The following is a 19,125-nucleotide window of genomic DNA, read 5'->3' as shown; positions in this document are numbered from 1 at the left end:
TAATCTATTTTAAATATTCTTGGTATGATGAGTTATGAGAGTTGTGTAATAATGTTGTGTCTATATAAAGTGTAGTTTGATTGCTCGGGGACGAGCAATCGTTTAAGTGTGGGGTGTTGATGGTAGGCTATAATTGCGTATTTTAGTTGCTTATCGCACTCTAATTTACTGCACTTTAATTAAGTTTGAGCGTTAATCGCTAGTGTTATACAATAATTATGCGTTTTATGCCTTCTAGGAGTGATCCCGAGGTATGTAGATGTTATGGGATAAATTCACGCCATTTTGGAGTTTTGAAGTCTGAGTAAAAGCCCAAGGATTAAGTTGGAATCGAGTTCGGGGATCAACAGACACTAGTACATTCAAAGAGAGAAACAAAGAATCGAGCCGGGCATTACCCAGGTGCGCAAGTACACACTGGGCTAAAACATTAGAAGAACTAAAATATAAAAAAAATAAACTCAGAAAGCATATGGACAAATAAAGAAGGAAGAAGAAGAGGAAATACTTTTTCAGCTTTTATAAAAATATTGCTTTAGAAAATTATTTTTCAGTTTTTACAAAAATATTATTTTAGAAAATATTTTTCAGCTTTTTTTAAAAGCAGCTTTTTTGTAAAAATTAGGAAAAAAAATATTTTCGTTTTTTTCAGTTTTTAATAAAAAAAATTTTACTTTTTCCAGACGAAATAAATGCTACATGTTTAATTAAAATGCTCATCAATGCCATGTCATCTTTCCGTTAAGAGAGGGGCATTTTTAAGCCTAAAAATAACATTAAGGGCAAATTTGAACCTATAGGTGGAAGGAGGGTATTTTTGAGCCATTTCTAATACGTTAAGGGTATTTTTGGCCCTTTTCGTTTTAAAAATCACTATTGACACGCATATCAAGGCAATAAAGTTATTTTTTGTTCTTTAGCTATTGTTCAAAGTGTTCTTCAGCTGCTTGTTTATTAAGTTGTAACCGAGCTTGTTCCGAAGGTAGAACCGGGGCCGATTTCCAAACGTTCATTACAAGGCTATACTTATTCATCAATTGCATTTGGTTTGATCATTTTGATTTTCTTCAATCCCATTATTTATCGTTCATACTTCATTCGTGTTAAATAAAATCACATATTCTTTAATCGCGTATAAATTCAATTGTTACTTATTTTAAGGGTAAACCGTTATAATTTCACACCTCTTTAGTCTTATCTTTAGCAGAAAATATGGACAATTACCTTCTTCTTAATCATGATCCTACACGTCTATTTTAATATTAAATGATAATTCGCATAAAAATATCATTTGTGAGAATTTTGATGCAACATAAAATTCTCAACATATAGAGAAATATGGATGCTAAAATACCAATGTAAGAATTCAGATCCCAGTCACGGCAAAATGGAGTAATGTCAGGATCAATGGGTAGACTTTTCATAAAAAACAAATTCTTTTTTTTTTCTTAAAAAATTGTGCCCATCCATTTACGGTGGCGGACGCACGTGGTGGCAAGCGGGTTCAACTGAATCTGCTTCATCAAAAAATAATATTGTATATATGTATAAATTAGGATTAAAGCTGCGTAAATTTTGTATAAATATTTTATTTGAACTCACTTGACAACTACTATTTTACGACTAAAGTTATGTACTTCTAAGATTGAACTCGCTTGCACAAAATCCTGAGTAGTCCGCCACTGGCAATTTGGGTGTGTCGCCATGATTTGTTCAGTTTGAATTCCATTGTTTGTTGCTAACGCACCCATAGTGGGTGTGTTTGTTGTAAGTTCATCTTGTTTAATCAAGTGCATGGCTAACACACCCGTGTTGGGTGTTTCTTCAAGATACCACATTGTGGTAGACTTTTCATAATTGATACGTAAAATTCCAGCTTCCTTTTCACTGTTGACCTGTTGATTAGTACTATGTAAATGGCATTATTTCGTAAACCCAAAACAGAAAAAAACGCAGGAAGTTTTATAGCTTTATCTTTTTCCACTTGTAACAATTTGAGAAAATAAACAAATAAAACTGTAACCTAATTTGGACCTTTTCTTTTTCTTTGCTTTCCCCCATAAAAGCAACATTCTAAGGGCCCGATTGGCCATAAGAAATTTTTTATTTTTTTTTCCTTTCATTTTTTTCGAAATCGGTGTTTGGTCATGAAAATTTCAAATTTCACTTGAAAATAAATTTTGAAATTTTTTGAAAATTTAAAAAACTCTAAAAAGTTGTTTTCAAAATTCACTTTAAGTGGGCGTTTGGACAAAAGAATTGTAAAATTCTGGGGAAAAGTGAAAAATAATTTCAAGTGGAATGGTATTTGAAAGTGTTTGGACATGAATAGAATTTTGGGCTGTTTTTGAATTTTTATAAGTGATTTGAAGTGAATTTTGAAAAATAACCTTTTGGAGTTTTTTAAATTTTCGAAAAATTCCGAAATTTATTTTCAGGTGAAAATTGAAAATTTCACGGCAAAATGCTGATTTCGAAAAAATTAAAAAATTTTGTATGGCCAAACGGCCCCTAAATCACTCACAAAAATTCAAAAAATAGCTCCAAATTATATTCATGTCCAAACACAACTCTAATTTTTAAATATCATTTTCACTTAAATTTTTTGTTTTACTTTTTTCTAAAATTTTATAATTCTTATGTCCTAACGCTCACTAATTATGTTAAATTATGTTTAGTCGATCCGCTGAAATTTGGCCACGTATGGACATGATGTGGTACATCTCTTTTCAAACTAAATGTACTAATGGGACAGCTTTTGAACTGAATCTTCTACTCTTTTCTTAGGTAATAACTATTAGGGTAAAAAATATTCCATGTAATATACAATTAATCAACTATTTAATTATGATATTTATTTTTATTGATGGAATTGGTACAGGTCGTGATAAACCTAAAATACTACGTTTGAGTTCAACTAAACCCATTATTTTAGGCTCGAAAAATAGATTTATATGTAAAATCATTAAAAGAAGAATTGATTATGATCTGATCACATAATTTGAAAGAATTACTCTGTCACCCATTTTTTTGATGCAGTTTGATAGGTCATGAAATTAGAAGAAAAAAAACTTTTAAAACTTGTTGACTAGCACAAGTAATTGATAATTTGTGTGGTTATAAATAATCTTATCATAGATAAAATGAGAAATTTTAAATTAAGAATGCTCAAATATAGAAAGATATTCTTCTTCTTGGGATATGCTAAAATGAAAAATGTTGCACGTAAATTAAGATGGAGGGAGTAGTAAGTTTAGTAGCGATGTTTGAACTCCGCAAGTTTAAATTATGAACCGTCTATGATATTGCATGTTATAAAGTTCATTCGTACTGATATTTCTCTTCCCCTTTCTTCTATCCTTGGATTCCTAGAGCCCGTTTGGATTAGCTGATTGTAAATAGCTGATAAGCTTGTAGTGCTGAAAAGTTTTTTTAAATGTTGAAACTGATTTTTAAAATAAGCAATTACGTGTTTGGATAGAAGTGCTGAAACTGATAATAAGCAGTTGATGTGTTTGATTAAAAAATGCTGATAAGCTATTCTTTTGTTAAAATGACTAAAATACCCTTGAATCTTTTTTCAAAAGATTATAAATTAAAAATTTCTTTGTAAAGAAAAGAATTAATAACGAATATGGAATGAAGAGAAAGTTAAGAAATTTATTTTGGGAAAAGTATTTTGTGAATTAGAAAATATTATTAAGGATAAACTAGTAAAAGTGTTGGTCAAACTAAAAGTGCTTATAAGTTGAAAAGCCATAAGTTGGGGGTGACCGGCTTATGACTTATGGCTGATTTTAGCTTATAAGCACTTGGCTTATAAGCACTTTGAGTGTTTACCAAACGCGTAAATAAATCAAAATGTGCTTATAAGCTTAGCCAAACACCCTCTTAGTCCTCCCCAGTCGCAAACACAAAACAACCGAAACTCTTCATATTTACTATGTATCTGGAGTGACTGGATGCTATGTACTTGGTCATACAAATTAGTCAAACAAAAGGTTATTTTACTTCACTTTAAGACTTAAGACTATGACGACTTTGACTAGTAAGTAATTTAAGGCTTTTGATCTAATAAGAGTATGGGAAATGATGGATTATATTATTGAAATAATTAATATAACTTCTGTAGCCAAACTTTGTGGCCCTCAATGGTACAATTTTTTTCTCTGGTTGGCTCTTGGTCACTGACTTTCAACTTTAACGTAAAAAGTTGCCATCCAAACTGGACTTTTGCAGATTATCATGTATGGCTGAATTCATGGAAGAAAATCTTCAGTATTGAAGGCTGCCAACCCTGCTTGTTTAATCCTTTCTAATGTCTCTTCCTTGAATACTATGAGAAAAAGAATACGAGTTATCCCCAATATAAAGGTTTGTCACAAAAATGATTGATATATATTGCGTAAGTGAAACTATTGTAACGCTGAACTTAAGTGATTCAAGAAAAAGAGTTTTTCACTTCTCTTTTACAAAACTGTCCTCAAGTTGATCAAGAAAATTGAAAACAGTGGAGGATGTCAAGAACTGCAGACAAAAATTACTTTCTAAAGTAGTATAACATGAAACAAGAGTTATAAGTTACATTTTGATACAATTTTTAACACTTAAATCAGATTTGCCCCTTGAGAACGTTGTGAATAGCCTCAACAGCATCTAGCAGCAACCAGTCTGAACCATGTTTTCCCAGTAAAGAAACTGATATAGGAAGATTGTCTTGCATCCCCAGAGGTATGCTGACCTGTTGATCAAACAAATTTTGGACACGGGAAGCATGTCAGCACATTCATGTTGGATTTCTCTCTCTGTTATTTAGGGGACGCAAGTGGGGATGGGGCACATATTCAGTCTAGAATATTAAAGATAAACCTGGCAAAATCCAGATACTCCAGCAATTGATAACAGACTAAAAGCTTTAACACGAAATCCTTCCAATGCACTTGTGTCAGTTCTTAGTTTTGGTGGAGGCCCAGGAACAGTTGGGATTGCAAGTATACCAGAATCCTACACATACAGCAATGGAGGCTCGGAAAACCAAAAAGCACCTTAAAGCAGTGATTCAACAAGTAGTTTTGAAAGATACACTATATTTCATTTCCTAATATCGAGTGTCCTATAACAGTACTAGGGTAACGGATAACATAAGAACTTAGAGAAAGGTTAATCTTAATGCGGACTTCCCAGAAAGGAATAGAGACAGAGGACTTAAGATAATTGGAATAAAATCACTTCCAGACTATGAAACTTCTGTCCACAAAACTACTAGGAAGTCATAATATCCACAAAACATGGACTCTTCTATGTGGATGATTAACAAATCAAGCATTGACTTAGTGCAGTCGATTGAACATCAGATGACAAAAGGTCTGAGAGGGTGTCTAGTATGAGGTGAGCGCAGACTATGAGAAATATTTGACCATCCTTCAAGTTGCGTATCACCTTTAGTTCTGAAGCTCATCCATTTAGCAGAGTGAGGCATATTCTTCTTTAGAAAGAGAATCGTAAACATAAAAGCTGAACTAAGTTAGCATAGACTTCTATATCAATGTGCTGTCTAAGAATAAAGCATAAGTAATACAGTGGAATACACTTAAGCAACAACATATATGGGCGGAGGATGGTTAAGCATTTGAAATTACCCCAAGGAGAGCAGTGAGAGCTGCTCGAAGCTCAGCCTTCACAGAGTGGCACACATCAATATTTTCATCTGTGGCCTTCAGCGCTTCCCATACGCGTTCTGCTATTCCCGGACCTAAACTAGGCTTGACTGTACTAACCCATTCTCCATGATTCTCCTTGAATTCATACCTGTTATCAAAGTAGCAGAGCAAGGCAACCTCAAGAAGAGCACAAGAAATCTGACAGACTGCATGTGATACTAATAAGCTGTTTCATGAATCGTACTAGTCTGTTGGAAGAGGAAGTGAACAAAATAAAGAAAGAAAATGCGCCAACAAAAACTGAAGCAGCTTTGTTCATAATTCTGCACCTTTGAAGCAACCGCATGGCAGCTGAGAGAGCTAGCAAGGATGGAATGTAAGATTCATCATTGCCAGTTCCAAGCGTCATGAATTTCTTCAAACTTGGAACATTTCCCTCAATGCAATCCCCTACACTCGCGTATTTAATCATATGACCTGCATAGGTTAGTCCAATTATTAAAATTGAAACGAGCTTTAGACTCCATTGTCCAACTGACCTGTCTATTAGAAGACATCTCAATCCCCACCTCTTCCCAACTATTCGAGGCACTTGCTGTTTTATTGTAATCACTTCACTCTTTGGACAAAATTATGGATTATACCAAATGATCTATGATTCCAAATGATGAGTTTACAAAGGAAAAGAAAAATAATCTCACAGATAAGGTAGTAAATACGACGTACTTCCATATAACTTCTCCACTGAGCTAACAAGTAATTCAATCAATTGGTTACTCTTGGAATCCAGGAGCTTAAAACAGTCTTCTGCAATGATAATGTTAGTTGGATGCACGGAATTCACTTGGGGAGATTGAAGTAGGACTCTTCCAACTTGCTTTAAGATCAGAGGATCCCTTGCAAACCACCCTGAGAAAGTAGATTAAGTCAGCCTGGACTTGCCAGATCAAATATTTATAGGACCTGTTTCCAGCAAAGCTAAACTTGAGAAGGTAAATTATTATTGTATTAAATAGTAATGCACTGGATTAGCTTCTACACATTGGATGATGGAGGGAATGAGAGGTGGGAATGCACCAACTTCTTTTTCTTATTTGGTGAAAAAAAAATAATGATAATTCAGGTTTATGCCAAAAAAGAACTTTTGAATTTCTCACCCACTGTATCAAAGCTTTGTGCCATAGGTGTGACTCCGGCAGTTGAAACAACTCCATGAGAAGGTCGAATCCCATAAATTCCACAATATGATGCAGGAACTCTAACACTTCCTCCAGTGTCAGTCCCTGCAATCGATGAACATCTCATTTAAGATATAATTAACCATCAGTTTATGAATTAAGCAAAGCAGTTGTCACACTATCTATAAAAGTTCACCTAAGGAGAAATCTACAAGTTTTGCACCGACTGCAACTGCAGATCCACTTGAAGACCCTCCAGGTACCCGATCTGGTGAAACAGGATTCACAGGCGTGCCATAATGAACATTTTCACCATTTATGCTGCCAAAGAAAGACAATAGGTTCACTTGCCTGACAAAATTTTCTGAATATATTTATTATGACTCTTTAAAATGCAGAAAACAAACATCAATTTGAAGCGACTATGGAATCGACAACGTTGAGAGAAATCTTCACAGTTATGATCTTAAAATTCTTTGTCCAATAGAGGATACAACAACAAGAACAGCATTATGCCTCAGTCTTAAACTAGTTGGGTTCGACAATATAAATCCTCTAAATCTATTCCGTGCTATTTGGTTCCAGTTATTTACTAGTCATCAATGTCTTTGGGGACAAATCAGGATTCTCCAAATCTCACACATATCCCTACATTGTTATACAATCTCTAACCAAACTTGAAAGGCTCTCTCAAACACCAGACTAGTGTGAGGCAATAATGACTAACTTTAACCCTAACTAGTTGGTATCGCCTCTAAGAAACTTTATTGCTGTTGTGCTATGTTCTTCATTAGGTCCACGTGGTTTTCAAGAAATTGTAGGTCTATTGAGATAAATTTCCTCCACATGATTTTGGGTCTATCTCTTCCCTTAACACCTTCAATTATCGTGGTGTCACACCTATGAGTGGAGGATTTAGATGGCTGAGCAAGACATGACTAAACCATTTTAGACAACTTTCTCAATGTTTCCTCCATATGTGCTACTTGCACATATTGTTAGATGTGATCATTTCTAATTTTATCTAATCTTGTATCATCGCACATCCATCTTAACAGCTGCATTTCTATAAACTCATCTTGTAGAAATGGCGGACCTTAGAGACCAACATTCACTCTGTCATGGGCGGCTTTCCAGCCATGCCCCATGATCCCTTGGACGCGCCCCGTGGCGTCCTGGCCAGCCTCCCAACGCCCGTCGCCACGGTCGGCCCCGTGGTCTCGGCAGCTCCAAGTGACAAGCGCGCATGTGCCTCTGTCGCCCCACCGATAGCCATCGCCAGCGCCCAGCCACAGGCAAAAGCCAACAGCGCCGCGCGCGCAGACAATGCCGCGCGCGCAGACCCTGATGCTAAAGACAAAGTTGCTGCCAACGGACTTGCTGCTGCTTTGTAGAAGACTAAGTCCTTTTCATTGTAAATATAGAGTAGTTTTGCTGCATTTTCTTTAAGTGTGATTTTCCAGCTTTCATAGGTCTAGTCATGTAACTTTGGTTTATTTTTTTAAGCATTATTAAGGGGGACCAAGCAATCAAAACTTTCAAGCAAGCAAACAATTCTCTGTACTGGTGTCTCTCCCCCCCGACACCGTCTTGTTTTCTGTAATAGCTTTCATTCAATGCAATCAAGCTTTCTTTCATTCTCAATTCTCTTTTCTGCTCTCTTTCAATTGCTCATGACATTGGTTTTCCCGTACGGCACTGACAATCTAGTCTAGCGTACGGAGGGGACCTCAGTTGGCGGACAGCAACCGTACTGACATCGGTTGCCTAGCCTTACGTCGCCCTTCCAAGGAACTTCAGGAAGGCGCCGCGTAACAGTTGGTATCAGAGCCTAGGCTCGACATCGGACGAGGGATCACATTGCAATTACCACCATTTCTGACCATGGTGAATTATGGGGATCGCATCGCGACCCTTGAGGGAACGGTTGACGCATTACGGCCCATCGTGGAAATGGTGCCCGATCTAAAAACCAGCCTAGTGCAAAGGTTGGACGACCTGGACCGCAGACTCATCCAGGCCGAAGTTGACATAGAAAACATCAGCCGCGACTCTGAAGGAGACCGGCAAACAGCAGCCACAGAGGCAGCTGAAATTTTTGGTAAATTTGAGGTCCTCCAGCAGGAGCGTGCCGAGGATTTAGCCAACAGGGAACAAGAGGCAGACAGGGTGACTGCCATGCAACAAACCATTGACAACTTGACAGGCCAGCTCAATGTTGTCAATGCTGCTTTACAAGGCCTACTTCGAGGAGGCGGAAACCAATTTGGGGGTGGTGTGAACCTCGCCCCCATGGCACAAAAGCTGAAAATTCCTGAGCCAAAGCCATACAGTGGAGCTCGGAATGCCAAAGAAGTGGAAAATTTCATTTTCGACATCGAGCAATACTTCGATGCCGTGGGAAGCCTGGAAGAAGCTAAGAAGGTAGCAACTGCTGCCATGTATCTTCAGGGTGATGCCAAACTCTGGTGGCGGGTGAAGTACGAAGCCATCAAGGCAGGTGAAGATGCCCTCGACACATGGGCGGAACTGAAGGCAGCCATACGCCTACAGTTCTTCCCCGAAAATGTTGAGTACAATGCCAGGAGAAAGTTGCGGGAGCTCCGCCAGACCAAATCAGTGCGAGATTACGTGCGGGAATTCTCCGCGCTCATGCTGAACATCCGTGACATGGGGGACAAAGACAAACTCTTCACCTTTCTGGAAGGGTTGAAACCTTATGCCCGGATGGAGTTGCAGAGACAAAGGGTAGACACGTTGCCTAAGGCAATCCAAGCAGCAGAGTGCCTTGGGGATTACCAAGTGGAAGCCCGGAAGGATAGGCCTCAACAGCCTGTCCGAGGAGGATACAAAGGGGGCCAACCAAACACTAGTGGCCCTAGCAGAAGTGGAGGAGACCGGAGTGCACCCAAATCCAAGACTCCCTCTTCCGGCAGTACTAGTGCTGCATCTAACAACAATGATCGGGGGAGGAAGCCCCCCTCAGGATGTCGCCATTGCGGCGGACCACATTGGAATAATGAATGTCCACATGCACAGATGAATGCCCATCAAGCTTTTGAGGATGGGACGGATGACGACGCCGATGATGCGGACCAGACCGAGCCAGTAGGTGCATTCAATGCAATTGTTGGCTCCATTTCTGAGCCCTTAGCGGGTACCAGTGCCGGTATCCGCAAGAAGAAGGACCCCTGTCCAATTGCCAGGAAAGGAAATAAGAAGGCGAATTTGAGGACTCCTCCTCATCAAGAGAGGACCCTAATGTTCGTTGACATGAAGGTAAATGGCAAGCCCATTCGGGCAATGATAGACACAGGTGCCACCCACAACTACTTAGCCTCGACTCAGGTGGAGCGTCTTGGACTAGTCGTAGGAAAGGGCAAAGGTCGTGTGAAGGCTATCAACTCACCACCTCAACCAGTGGGTGGAATAGCCAAAGAAGTACCAGTGAAGCTTGGCCCTTATGAAGGAAAGTTCAACCTGCGCGTAGTGATCATAGATGACTTTGAGTTAATCGTGGGGTTGGAATTCCTGAGACAGACCAATACCATGCCCGCACCGTATGCAGACATGCTGCTGATGATGGGGGCAAATGGGGCCAAGCCCTGCATTATTCCGTGCATTCCCATGAAGATGGCAGCCGAGAACATCTCGGCCTTGCAGTTGAAGAAGGGGGTAAAAAGACATGAACCCACGTTCCTGGCTACCCTCTGCATGGAAGATATAGAACGCTCCTCGGGTCCCATTCCTGCACCCGTGAAGGAGTTACTTCTGGAATTTGAAGACATCATGCCACAAGACATGCCAAAGCGTCTTCCGCCTAGGCGAACTGTGGACCATGAGATTGAGTTGGTGCCGGGTGCGAAGCCACCTGCCCGGGCGCCATACAGAATGTCACAACCCGAACTCGCCGAGCTTCGGAGACAATTGACGGAAATGCTAGACACAGGGATCATTGTGCCCTCTAAGTCCCCATACGGGTCCCCTGTGCTATTCCAAAAGAAACATGATGGTAGTTTGCGACTCTGCGTGGATTACCGGGCTCTAAACAAAATCACCGTGAAAAACAAGTACCCTATTCCGCTAATGGCAGACTTGTTTGATAGACTGGGTGGTGCGACGGTATTCACCAAAATAGACCTGAGGACAGGTTATTGGCAAGTTCGGATTGCCGATGGTGATGAGCACAAGACGACCTGTGTGACAAGATATGGGTCGTACGACTTCCTGGTTATGCCCTTTGGCTTGACTAACGCGCCAGCCACATTTTGCACCTTGATGAACCAAGTCTTCCGAGAATACATTGATGAATTCGTCGTGGTTTATTTGGATGACATTGTGGTATATAGCCAGACACTAGAAGAACACCTGGAGCATTTGCGGAAGGTCCTAGCCCGATTGCGGGAGCACGAACTATATGCGAAGCTATCCAAGTGCTCCTTTGCTCAGAAACAAATTGACTTCCTCGGACATGTCATCGAGGAAGGGAGGATCAAGATGGACCAGCAGAAGATTCAGGCCATTACAGAATGGCCGCCTCCTAAGGATATACATGCCTTGAGGTCGTTCCTTGGCCTATGCAACTTCTATCGGCGGTTTGTGAAAAGTTACTCCCTCATTGCAGTGCCGCTGACAGAACTTCTCAAGAAGGCCACCCCGTGGGATTGGGGCCCCAAGCGGGCAAAGGCCTTCGACGCATTGAAGATGGCTATGTCCAGTAGCCCAGTCTTGGCCCTCCCTGACTTGGCCAAGCCATTCGAAGTGCAAACGGATGCCTCCGACTATGCACTTGGTGGAGTATTGCTACAAGAAGGGCATCCCGTAGCGTACGAGAGCCGGAAACTGAAGGATGCAGAGCGACGCTATGCCGCCCATGAGAAAGAATTATTGGCTGTCGTTCATTGCTTACGCCTTTGGAGGCATTATCTACTGGGAGCCCCATTCGTGGTCAAGACAGACAATACAGCCGTTAGCCATTTCATGACCCAGCCAAAGCTGAATGGACGACAGGCTAGGTGGTAGGAACTCCTAGCGGAATTTCACTTCAACCTGGAGTACCGAAGTGGAAAGACCAATCATGTTGCTGATGCACTCAGTCGGAGAGCTGATCTAGCATCGATGTGTGTTCTCGCCGCCCTAAAGGGAAGCGAAGTAACCACCACCATAAAAGACCAGATACAGGATCTACTCATCAAGGATCCTGCTGCACAGTATTTGGTTGATTTGGTAGGACAGGGCAAGACTCGCCAGTTCTACACCGAAGATGGGTTCCTGAAGGTGAAAGGGAACCGACTTTATGTTCCTAAAGGAGGAGATCTGCGACGGACTCTTCTTGCAGAATGCCACGATACTTTGTGGGCCGGTCATCCCGGCGAGGAACGCACCATGGCATTGCTTCGCCGTGCATATTATTGGCCTCAAATGGTCGATGACGTCGCTCAGTATGTGAAGACTTGTCTAGTATGCCAGAAAGATAAGTCAGACCGCTTGACGCAGGCAGGGCTCTTGGAACCACTAGCTGTACCAAAAAGACCTTGGGAAAGCGTTTCCCTGGACTTCATCACCGGATTGCCCAAGGTCGGAGATCTCACAACTATCTTGGTTGTGGTGGATCGGTTTTCCAAGTATGCTACCTTTATAGCAGCCCCACAATATATATCAGCAGAAGATACAGCTCGACTATTCTTCTCTCATGTCGTCAAGTATTGGGGCTTACCTAAAGACATTGTTAGTGATCGCGACTCACGCTTCACTAGCAATTTTTGGACCCAACTCTTTAAGTGCCTCGGGTCAAAATTGAGTCATAGCTCAAGTTTTCATCCGCAATCTGATGGCCAGACGGAGCGATTCAATGGCATGCTAGAGGAATATCTCCGGCACTTTGTGACCGGATCGCAGAAGAATTGGGTGAAGCTTCTGGATGCTGCTCAACTGTGTTTCAATTCACAAAAGAGCTCAAGTACCAACAAAAGCGCTTTTGAAATTGTTACCGGACAGCAACCGCTACTCCCACACACAGTGAACGCACCAAACATGTCAAAATCTCCTCGGGCTGCCAGCTTCTCAAAAGAATGGAAGCAAAATTTGGAGATAGTGCGGAGCTATCTTGTCAAAGCCCAAAAGCGGATGAAGAGGCATGCTGATCAGAATCGCCGCTTTGTGGAATACCAGGTGGGAGACAAAGTGATGGTCAAAATCCCAAAGCGGTACTTGTTTGCAGGGGTCCATGACCCTCGCCTATTGCAAAAATATATTGGACCCTTGTCCATTGAAAGGCGCATTGGGAAAGTTGCATACCGGGTGGATACCCCAGCTTGGTGGAAAATCCATCCTGTTTTCCATGTCAGTCTCCTGAAACCTTTTCGGGAAGATGTGGAGGATCCTTCACGAAGCCAACTCACAATACCAAGTATTCGAGGCCCCAATTCAACCGGAAAAAGGCGTGCTGAAGCTATTCTTGATGATCGAGTGATTCACGCCTCAAGAAAAGATCACCAGGAGTTCTTGGTGAAATGGCAGGGATGTGATGCAGAGGAGAATACTTGGGAGAGGGGAACAAACCTCAAAGCCTACAAGAGCCTGATTGATGATTACCTTGCAAGGAAGGCGCCGAGGACGTCGCCAACTCAGGTGGGGGAGAATGTCATGGGCGGCTTTCCAGCCATGCCCCATGATCCCTTGGACGCGCCCCGTGGCGTCCTGGCCAGCCTCCCAACGCCCGTCGCCACGGTCGGCCCCGTGGTCTCGGCAGCTCCAAGTGACAAGCGCGCATGTGCCTCTGTCGCCCCACCGATAGCCATCGCCAGCGCCCAGCCACAGGCAAAAGCCAACAGCGCCGCGCGCGCAGACAATGCCGCGCGCGCAGACCCTGATGCTAAAGACAAAGTTGCTGCCAACGGACTTGCTGCTGCTTTGTAGAAGACTAAGTCCTTTTCATTGTAAATATAGAGTAGTTTTGCTACATTTTCTTTAAGTGTGATTTTCCAGCTTTCATAGGTCTAGTCATGTAACTTTGGTTTATTTTTTTAAGCATTATTAAGGGGGACCAAGCAATCAAAACTTTCAAGCAAGCAAACAATTCTCTGTACTGGTGTCTCTCCCCCGACACCGTCTTGTTTTCTGTAATAGCTTTCATTCAATGCAATCAAGCTTTCTTTCATTCTCAATTCTCTTTTCTGCTCTCTTTCAATAGCTCATGACATTGGTTTTCCCGTACGGCACTGACAATCTAGTCTAGCGTACGGAGGGGACCTCAGTTGGCGGACAGCAACCGTACTGACATCGGTTGCCTAGCCTTACGTCGCCCTTCCAAGGAACTTCAGGAAGGCGCCGCGTAACAACTCTCACGTAGCGTTTCTGATCTCACACATTCTGTAAAACTTGTCATTCACTTTGGTACATATCCTCCTATCACATAATATTCCCGTGGCAGATGGAAGCAGAGTAGGAATAATTTTCTAAACAAGATAAAAGTGGAGCTGTAAGAGTTATAGTTACATTAACTGTCCAGGAAACAAATACTGTAGTACATAGTGATCATATTGCCATGGAATCACTGAACTTTTTAATTTAAACTACAGATTTTTCATTAGTGTTATGCAGAAATTTCCATCTAGTGTTTGCCAAGTAAATTAGGTTCTTAAAAGACTCAGCAGGCTAGTAATGGGAGCAGTATTATATGAACACTCAGAATTTTTCTCTTCCCAGGTATGCTGCCACATGTGCCTCGGTCAGACACAAAACATTTTTCTTCGGCAGGTAATTTTCTCAATTTCAACCTTTTAGTTATGTTTTGAGAGTGTCTCAATTTGATTGATTAACCTTGCTAGTCTTTTAAGAAAAGACAATTACCTTAACCTTTCAAAAGACAAGGAAAAAAGAAAAAGAAAAAAAAAGTATACAGAAAAAGAATTAGATAAAAATTTCATCAATGAAATTAATAAACAAACAAAAAGTTTGAGAAAAGAAATCTTTTAAAGTAAAACCTGTAAGCCATTTCATCCATGACAGTTTTAGCAATACAAGTAGCACCAGCCTTCAAAAGAGTCAGCACAGTTGTTGCAGTAGATGTTGCCGCAGAATGGGTCTTGGCCCAGTCTGGATTTCCAAAACCAGTGATATGTCCTTCCACATCAAATCTAATAGTATCACATTATTACCAATAACTCGGATATCCCGATTTTTTGAGAGATTAAATTTCTTGATTTCAGAAGCAAATGACATAAGTTGAGTACTTCACTATCCACAGAAGAAATTGAAACTTTTATGAGACCAAAAGTATTTCTAACTGATAATCTTGTTAAGGACTTACATGTCTTTCACGGCAAAGGTTAAGCCATTCAAGGGGAGTTGCTCTGAAGAAGAGCAAATTGGTTGCAGTGTGAATTTCTCAATGAGAGCTCCATATTCACATGACTCCATCCTCTCCATTTTCACTCTGAAACCCCTAACAGAGGACTTACAGGATTGACAAAATGCTACAAACACATGCTTTTATTCCATTGGCCAATCTTGTTCATGTTTTACTGGAGGCTTTCTTTACTATCGAGTGTCCATATCAATTCGAACTGTCCCATTTACAATTATACCCTTTACATTCCTGATAAAGACTGGCTCAGCGGCCGGTTATTTTCTCGATCCTAGGCGATTGGACAGAAATACCCACCCAGTACAAAAGTATTCCACCATGTTGCCCCCCAAAACCTTAAATTACCCGACGTGCCCCAAAAACTAAGAAAAGCTTAAAAAGTGGAAATCCTCAAATCAGTTGTAACGTGGAAAAAGCCCACAACTACCATGCGTGGTTTTTTTTGGGAATCTTACCGAAATATCCCAAATAAATCTTAATTTACCAATATCTAGCCATTAATTATAAACTTACCAAAACTAGTAAATCACATAAACAAATTGAAACCACAAATAAATAAGGATTCTTTCTCTCCAGGAATCACATGTAAAGATCCCCATCTATATTTTTAAGCGTGATCAACAGCATTAGATGCAAGACGAAAAGGAAATTTCATGGATGAGGTAGCAAACAAGGTGATGAAATACAAAAAAAAAATACAAGATTCCAAAAATCTAAGCAAAAATGACATTTTTCAATGGGTATGGTTGAAATTAATTGAAAAGATATAGATCAGTCAATATAGAAAATTTTAGGAAGAATGGAGTTGATTTAGACTGTTTTGGTATCAAAATTCGTAGTTAAAATCGAGTTTAAAAAATTCTTTTGCGACATGTATCAAACATGTATCACACAAAAAAAGAGCGTGAGAGTTGAGAGCTCTGGCGATCAGGCGATTTCGACGACTACCCTCGAAGCTTTTGTGATCATTTCGTGGCCTCTCCGGCCACTGGCCAACCTCCTCTTGAGGCTGGTCAGTCATCCTCACCACTCTCACTGCCCCAAACAACCTCTACCAACCCTAATCCAATCCAAAACTATGCTAAATTACTACAACCTACTTCATTAAATGTGCCCATGCAAACCCTAGCCAAAATTCCTATTAAACTAGTCGAATTTCTTCATGGTGAACCCATAATTAAGTGGAAGAAACAAGAAGTGAAACAATCAATCGTGTAACACGGCCTTCAACTGGCAGTTCTTGGAAAATTCTCTTATGGGAAGCCTGTTATTAGTGAATTACGTAAAGTTATTCCCATTCAACGTGAGTTTAAATGAGCATGTTCAATAGGTTTAATTGAAGATAATCATGTGTTGATAAAGTTGTCTTTAATGGAGGATTATGTTCATCCTCTTTCTAAGCCTGGATTCTATTTGAAAGCTCAATGTGAGATGTGGCAGATGAGGTGCACGAAGTGGAATCCATGGTGGAAGCATGGGGAAGAAACACTAATTGTTGTAGGGATCAGTTTTCCAGAATTACCACCTAATTTCTTTAGTAAGGAGTTTGTTTTTTCATTAGCTAGTGCAGTAGGTAATCCTTTGCATGTTGATCTTGCAACTCAAAATGGTACCAGACCTAGTTGAGCAAAGGTCAAGGTTGAGGTTAATTTGCTGTCCAAGTTCCCCCAAAGAATTAAAATTGTAAAAGAGGAAGATGAGTCTGGGCCTGAGGAGTTTAAGTGGATCAAGATTAAGTATGACTATATGCCAAAGTATTGTAAGACTTGTAAGAAGCAAGGGCACAATGAGCTTGATTGCCGGGTGATTCATCCTGAGCTACATGAGAGGTATGATGAAGTTGTAAAGGATCAAGGTTCTGGGAAGGAGGTAGTTGGCACAATAGCTGCCTCATCTAAGGTTCTCTCGAGTGGTAAGGTACTGGGCAAGCCAATTTCAAATCCTGCCAAACAGGAGTGGATGCAAAGAAGAAAGAATAAGTACCAACGAGATAATAGAGGTCATATTATTGAAACAACAAAAGAGCAGGAAGTTGACAATGTGAAGGGGAAGAACAAGGTTGAGGCACTAGCTTCAAAGAACAAATTTTATGCACTTGAAGTTGAGGAAATTGATCCACTAGTTCTACAAATTACGAGTGGCAAAGAAGATGGTACAGTTAAGGAGAAGGAGAAGCAAGAGAAATTAAATGAATCCAACAAGGAGAAGAGAAGAAGCAACTGGAGAATGCACAATAGCCCCAGTCCAAATCCTAAAGGAACAGAGAGTTCTACTACAGCGGTAAGAGAGTGTAACCCTAATCCTAATGCTATTGAGATTGGGGTGGTTACACAAAAGGAGAGAACTGTAGATTGGGTGCATAGAAGGTTTGGAGCTCCCAAAGAGGCACTTAATATGACAACTAACTATTCATGTCAAGAAGTGCCTTCACAACGATGGGAGGTTACTCAAAGGAAATTGAAACAACTGGAACAACAAACGATGGTAAGGCACTGTGGAGTGATGAAGTCGAGCTAATGGAGGAGAATCCTAAAGATAACGACAATTCCAACAATCAAAGGTCGAATGAGCAGGAAAAGCTGGCAGGTTCAAGTCATGAAGATGCTATAGTAAACCCTAACCTAAAAACTAGGGTTGAAGGTGATAATGTTTTTAATGAACAACAGGCTAAAGTACCAGCTGAATTAGATAAAGGAGCATCAAAGGAAGCTACAAAAGATGGGGGAAAAGGTGCAGCAGCTTTAGCTAAGAAGCAGGAAAATGGAACAGTAAACCCTAGGGCATCTGAGATGGCCTCACTGTATCATGTAATACCTCTACATCAATATCACCATCTTTCTCCCCAGCTAAAACAACCATCGGAACACCTTCAATAATAGAAAAATCCTATCATCAGACAGTTGGTGGCAAGCCTCTTGATCCCAATGGAACAGTAACTTCTACAGAAACAGCTATAGTAAACCCTAGCTTGGAATATATCTATGTTTTACAATTTAAGATGCCGCAGGATTCTTTGGGAGCTCGAGAACAGAATGCTATGGTGATGAAGGAGACAAATGGAGAACATCCTCATCATGCCATTGTACCACAAGCAGCATGTGCTATTGAGCCAAGTCTTATGGCATGTGCTTTTGAAACTGGCTAACCAATGCAACTTCAGATTAATGTACCTTTGAGGACACCAATCCAGGTATTACATAATTTTGTCACACATAATGTTACATCAGTGGAGATTCAGCAGGCCATGATTTAATAAGAGCAATTTGAGGAAGAAGGTGATGATGAATCAACAGCTCGAAATTTCAAAGCGGTAGCAAGGGAAACTGATTTATCACCTAGGACTGGTGATAAAAGTGGTAAGAAGGGAAAGAAGCAAGGTCAAAACAAAGAGATTCCTCAACCTAAAAGAATTTTGCCCAGAAGGGCAGTTTCACAAACTAAATGATGATCAAAACACTAATTTGGAATATAAGGTCTATGAACACACAACAGGCCTTTCCTAAGGTGATTAACATGCAAAGAGAGCATAGTTTCTTTGTCATTGCATTGATGGAACCATTTTAGAATCAAAGGCACATACAAAGGTATAGAAGAAGGTTGAATATGGAGGCTGCCTTTGCAAATAGTAATGGGAAGATCTGGCTAATTTTTTTATGCTAATGTGGAATGGGAGTTGGTCATGGAAACTGCACAACAAGTGACTGTTAAGGTGTTTCATCATGACATTGGCCAACATATTATGATGACCTTTGTGTATGCAAAATGCTCAGCTCTTGAGAGGCTAGAATTGTGGGATAACTTGTACTATCTTGCAAGTGATATGGAAATGTTATGGATGGTTAGAGGAAACTTCAATGTGGTACTTAATGAAGATGAAAAGATTGGTGGTCGTCTAGTGTATCCTCCAGAATAGGAAGAC

General features: G+C 40.6%; 1 protein-coding gene across 1 annotated transcript; it reads right to left on the bottom strand.

Annotated features, from left to right (window-relative positions):
* Positions 1–4,437: 4,437 nt before the first annotated feature.
* LOC104087255 (amidase 1) lies at positions 4,438–15,381 on the bottom strand. The gene is made up of 9 exons (XM_009591670.4): positions 15,150–15,381; positions 14,824–14,976; positions 7,035–7,159; positions 6,818–6,943; positions 6,387–6,569; positions 5,990–6,137; positions 5,640–5,808; positions 4,870–5,004; positions 4,438–4,741 (listed from the first exon to the last, which is right to left on the bottom strand). The coding sequence occupies exons 1-9, from the start codon at positions 15,266–15,268 to the stop codon at positions 4,613–4,615; spliced, it is 1,287 nt and encodes a 428-aa protein (XP_009589965.1). The 5' UTR covers positions 15,269–15,381; the 3' UTR covers positions 4,438–4,612.
* Positions 15,382–19,125: the final 3,744 nt, after the last annotated feature.

This window comes from Nicotiana tomentosiformis, chromosome 10 (genome assembly GCF_000390325.3).
Source record: "Nicotiana tomentosiformis chromosome 10, ASM39032v3, whole genome shotgun sequence".
In the NCBI taxonomy this organism is placed as follows: domain Eukaryota; kingdom Viridiplantae; phylum Streptophyta; class Magnoliopsida; order Solanales; family Solanaceae; genus Nicotiana; species Nicotiana tomentosiformis.
This window is presented reverse-complemented; position numbering and strand designations above follow the sequence as displayed.

Bases quoted from the DNA above. Each gene is read 5' to 3' on its own strand.
- LOC104087255 (XM_009591670.4), bottom strand. From the start codon at position 15,268: ATGGAGAGGATGGAGTCATGTGAATATGGAGCTCTCATTGAGAAATTC. The intron at 5,809-5,989 runs GTGCAGAATTAT...CTTTGATAACAG, and splicing joins GCCATGCGGTTGCTTCAAAG to GTATGAATTCAAGGAGAATC. The intron at 4,742-4,869 runs GTTTATCTTTAA...TTTGATCAACAG, and splicing joins GAGTATCTGGATTTTGCCAG to GTCAGCATACCTCTGGGGAT.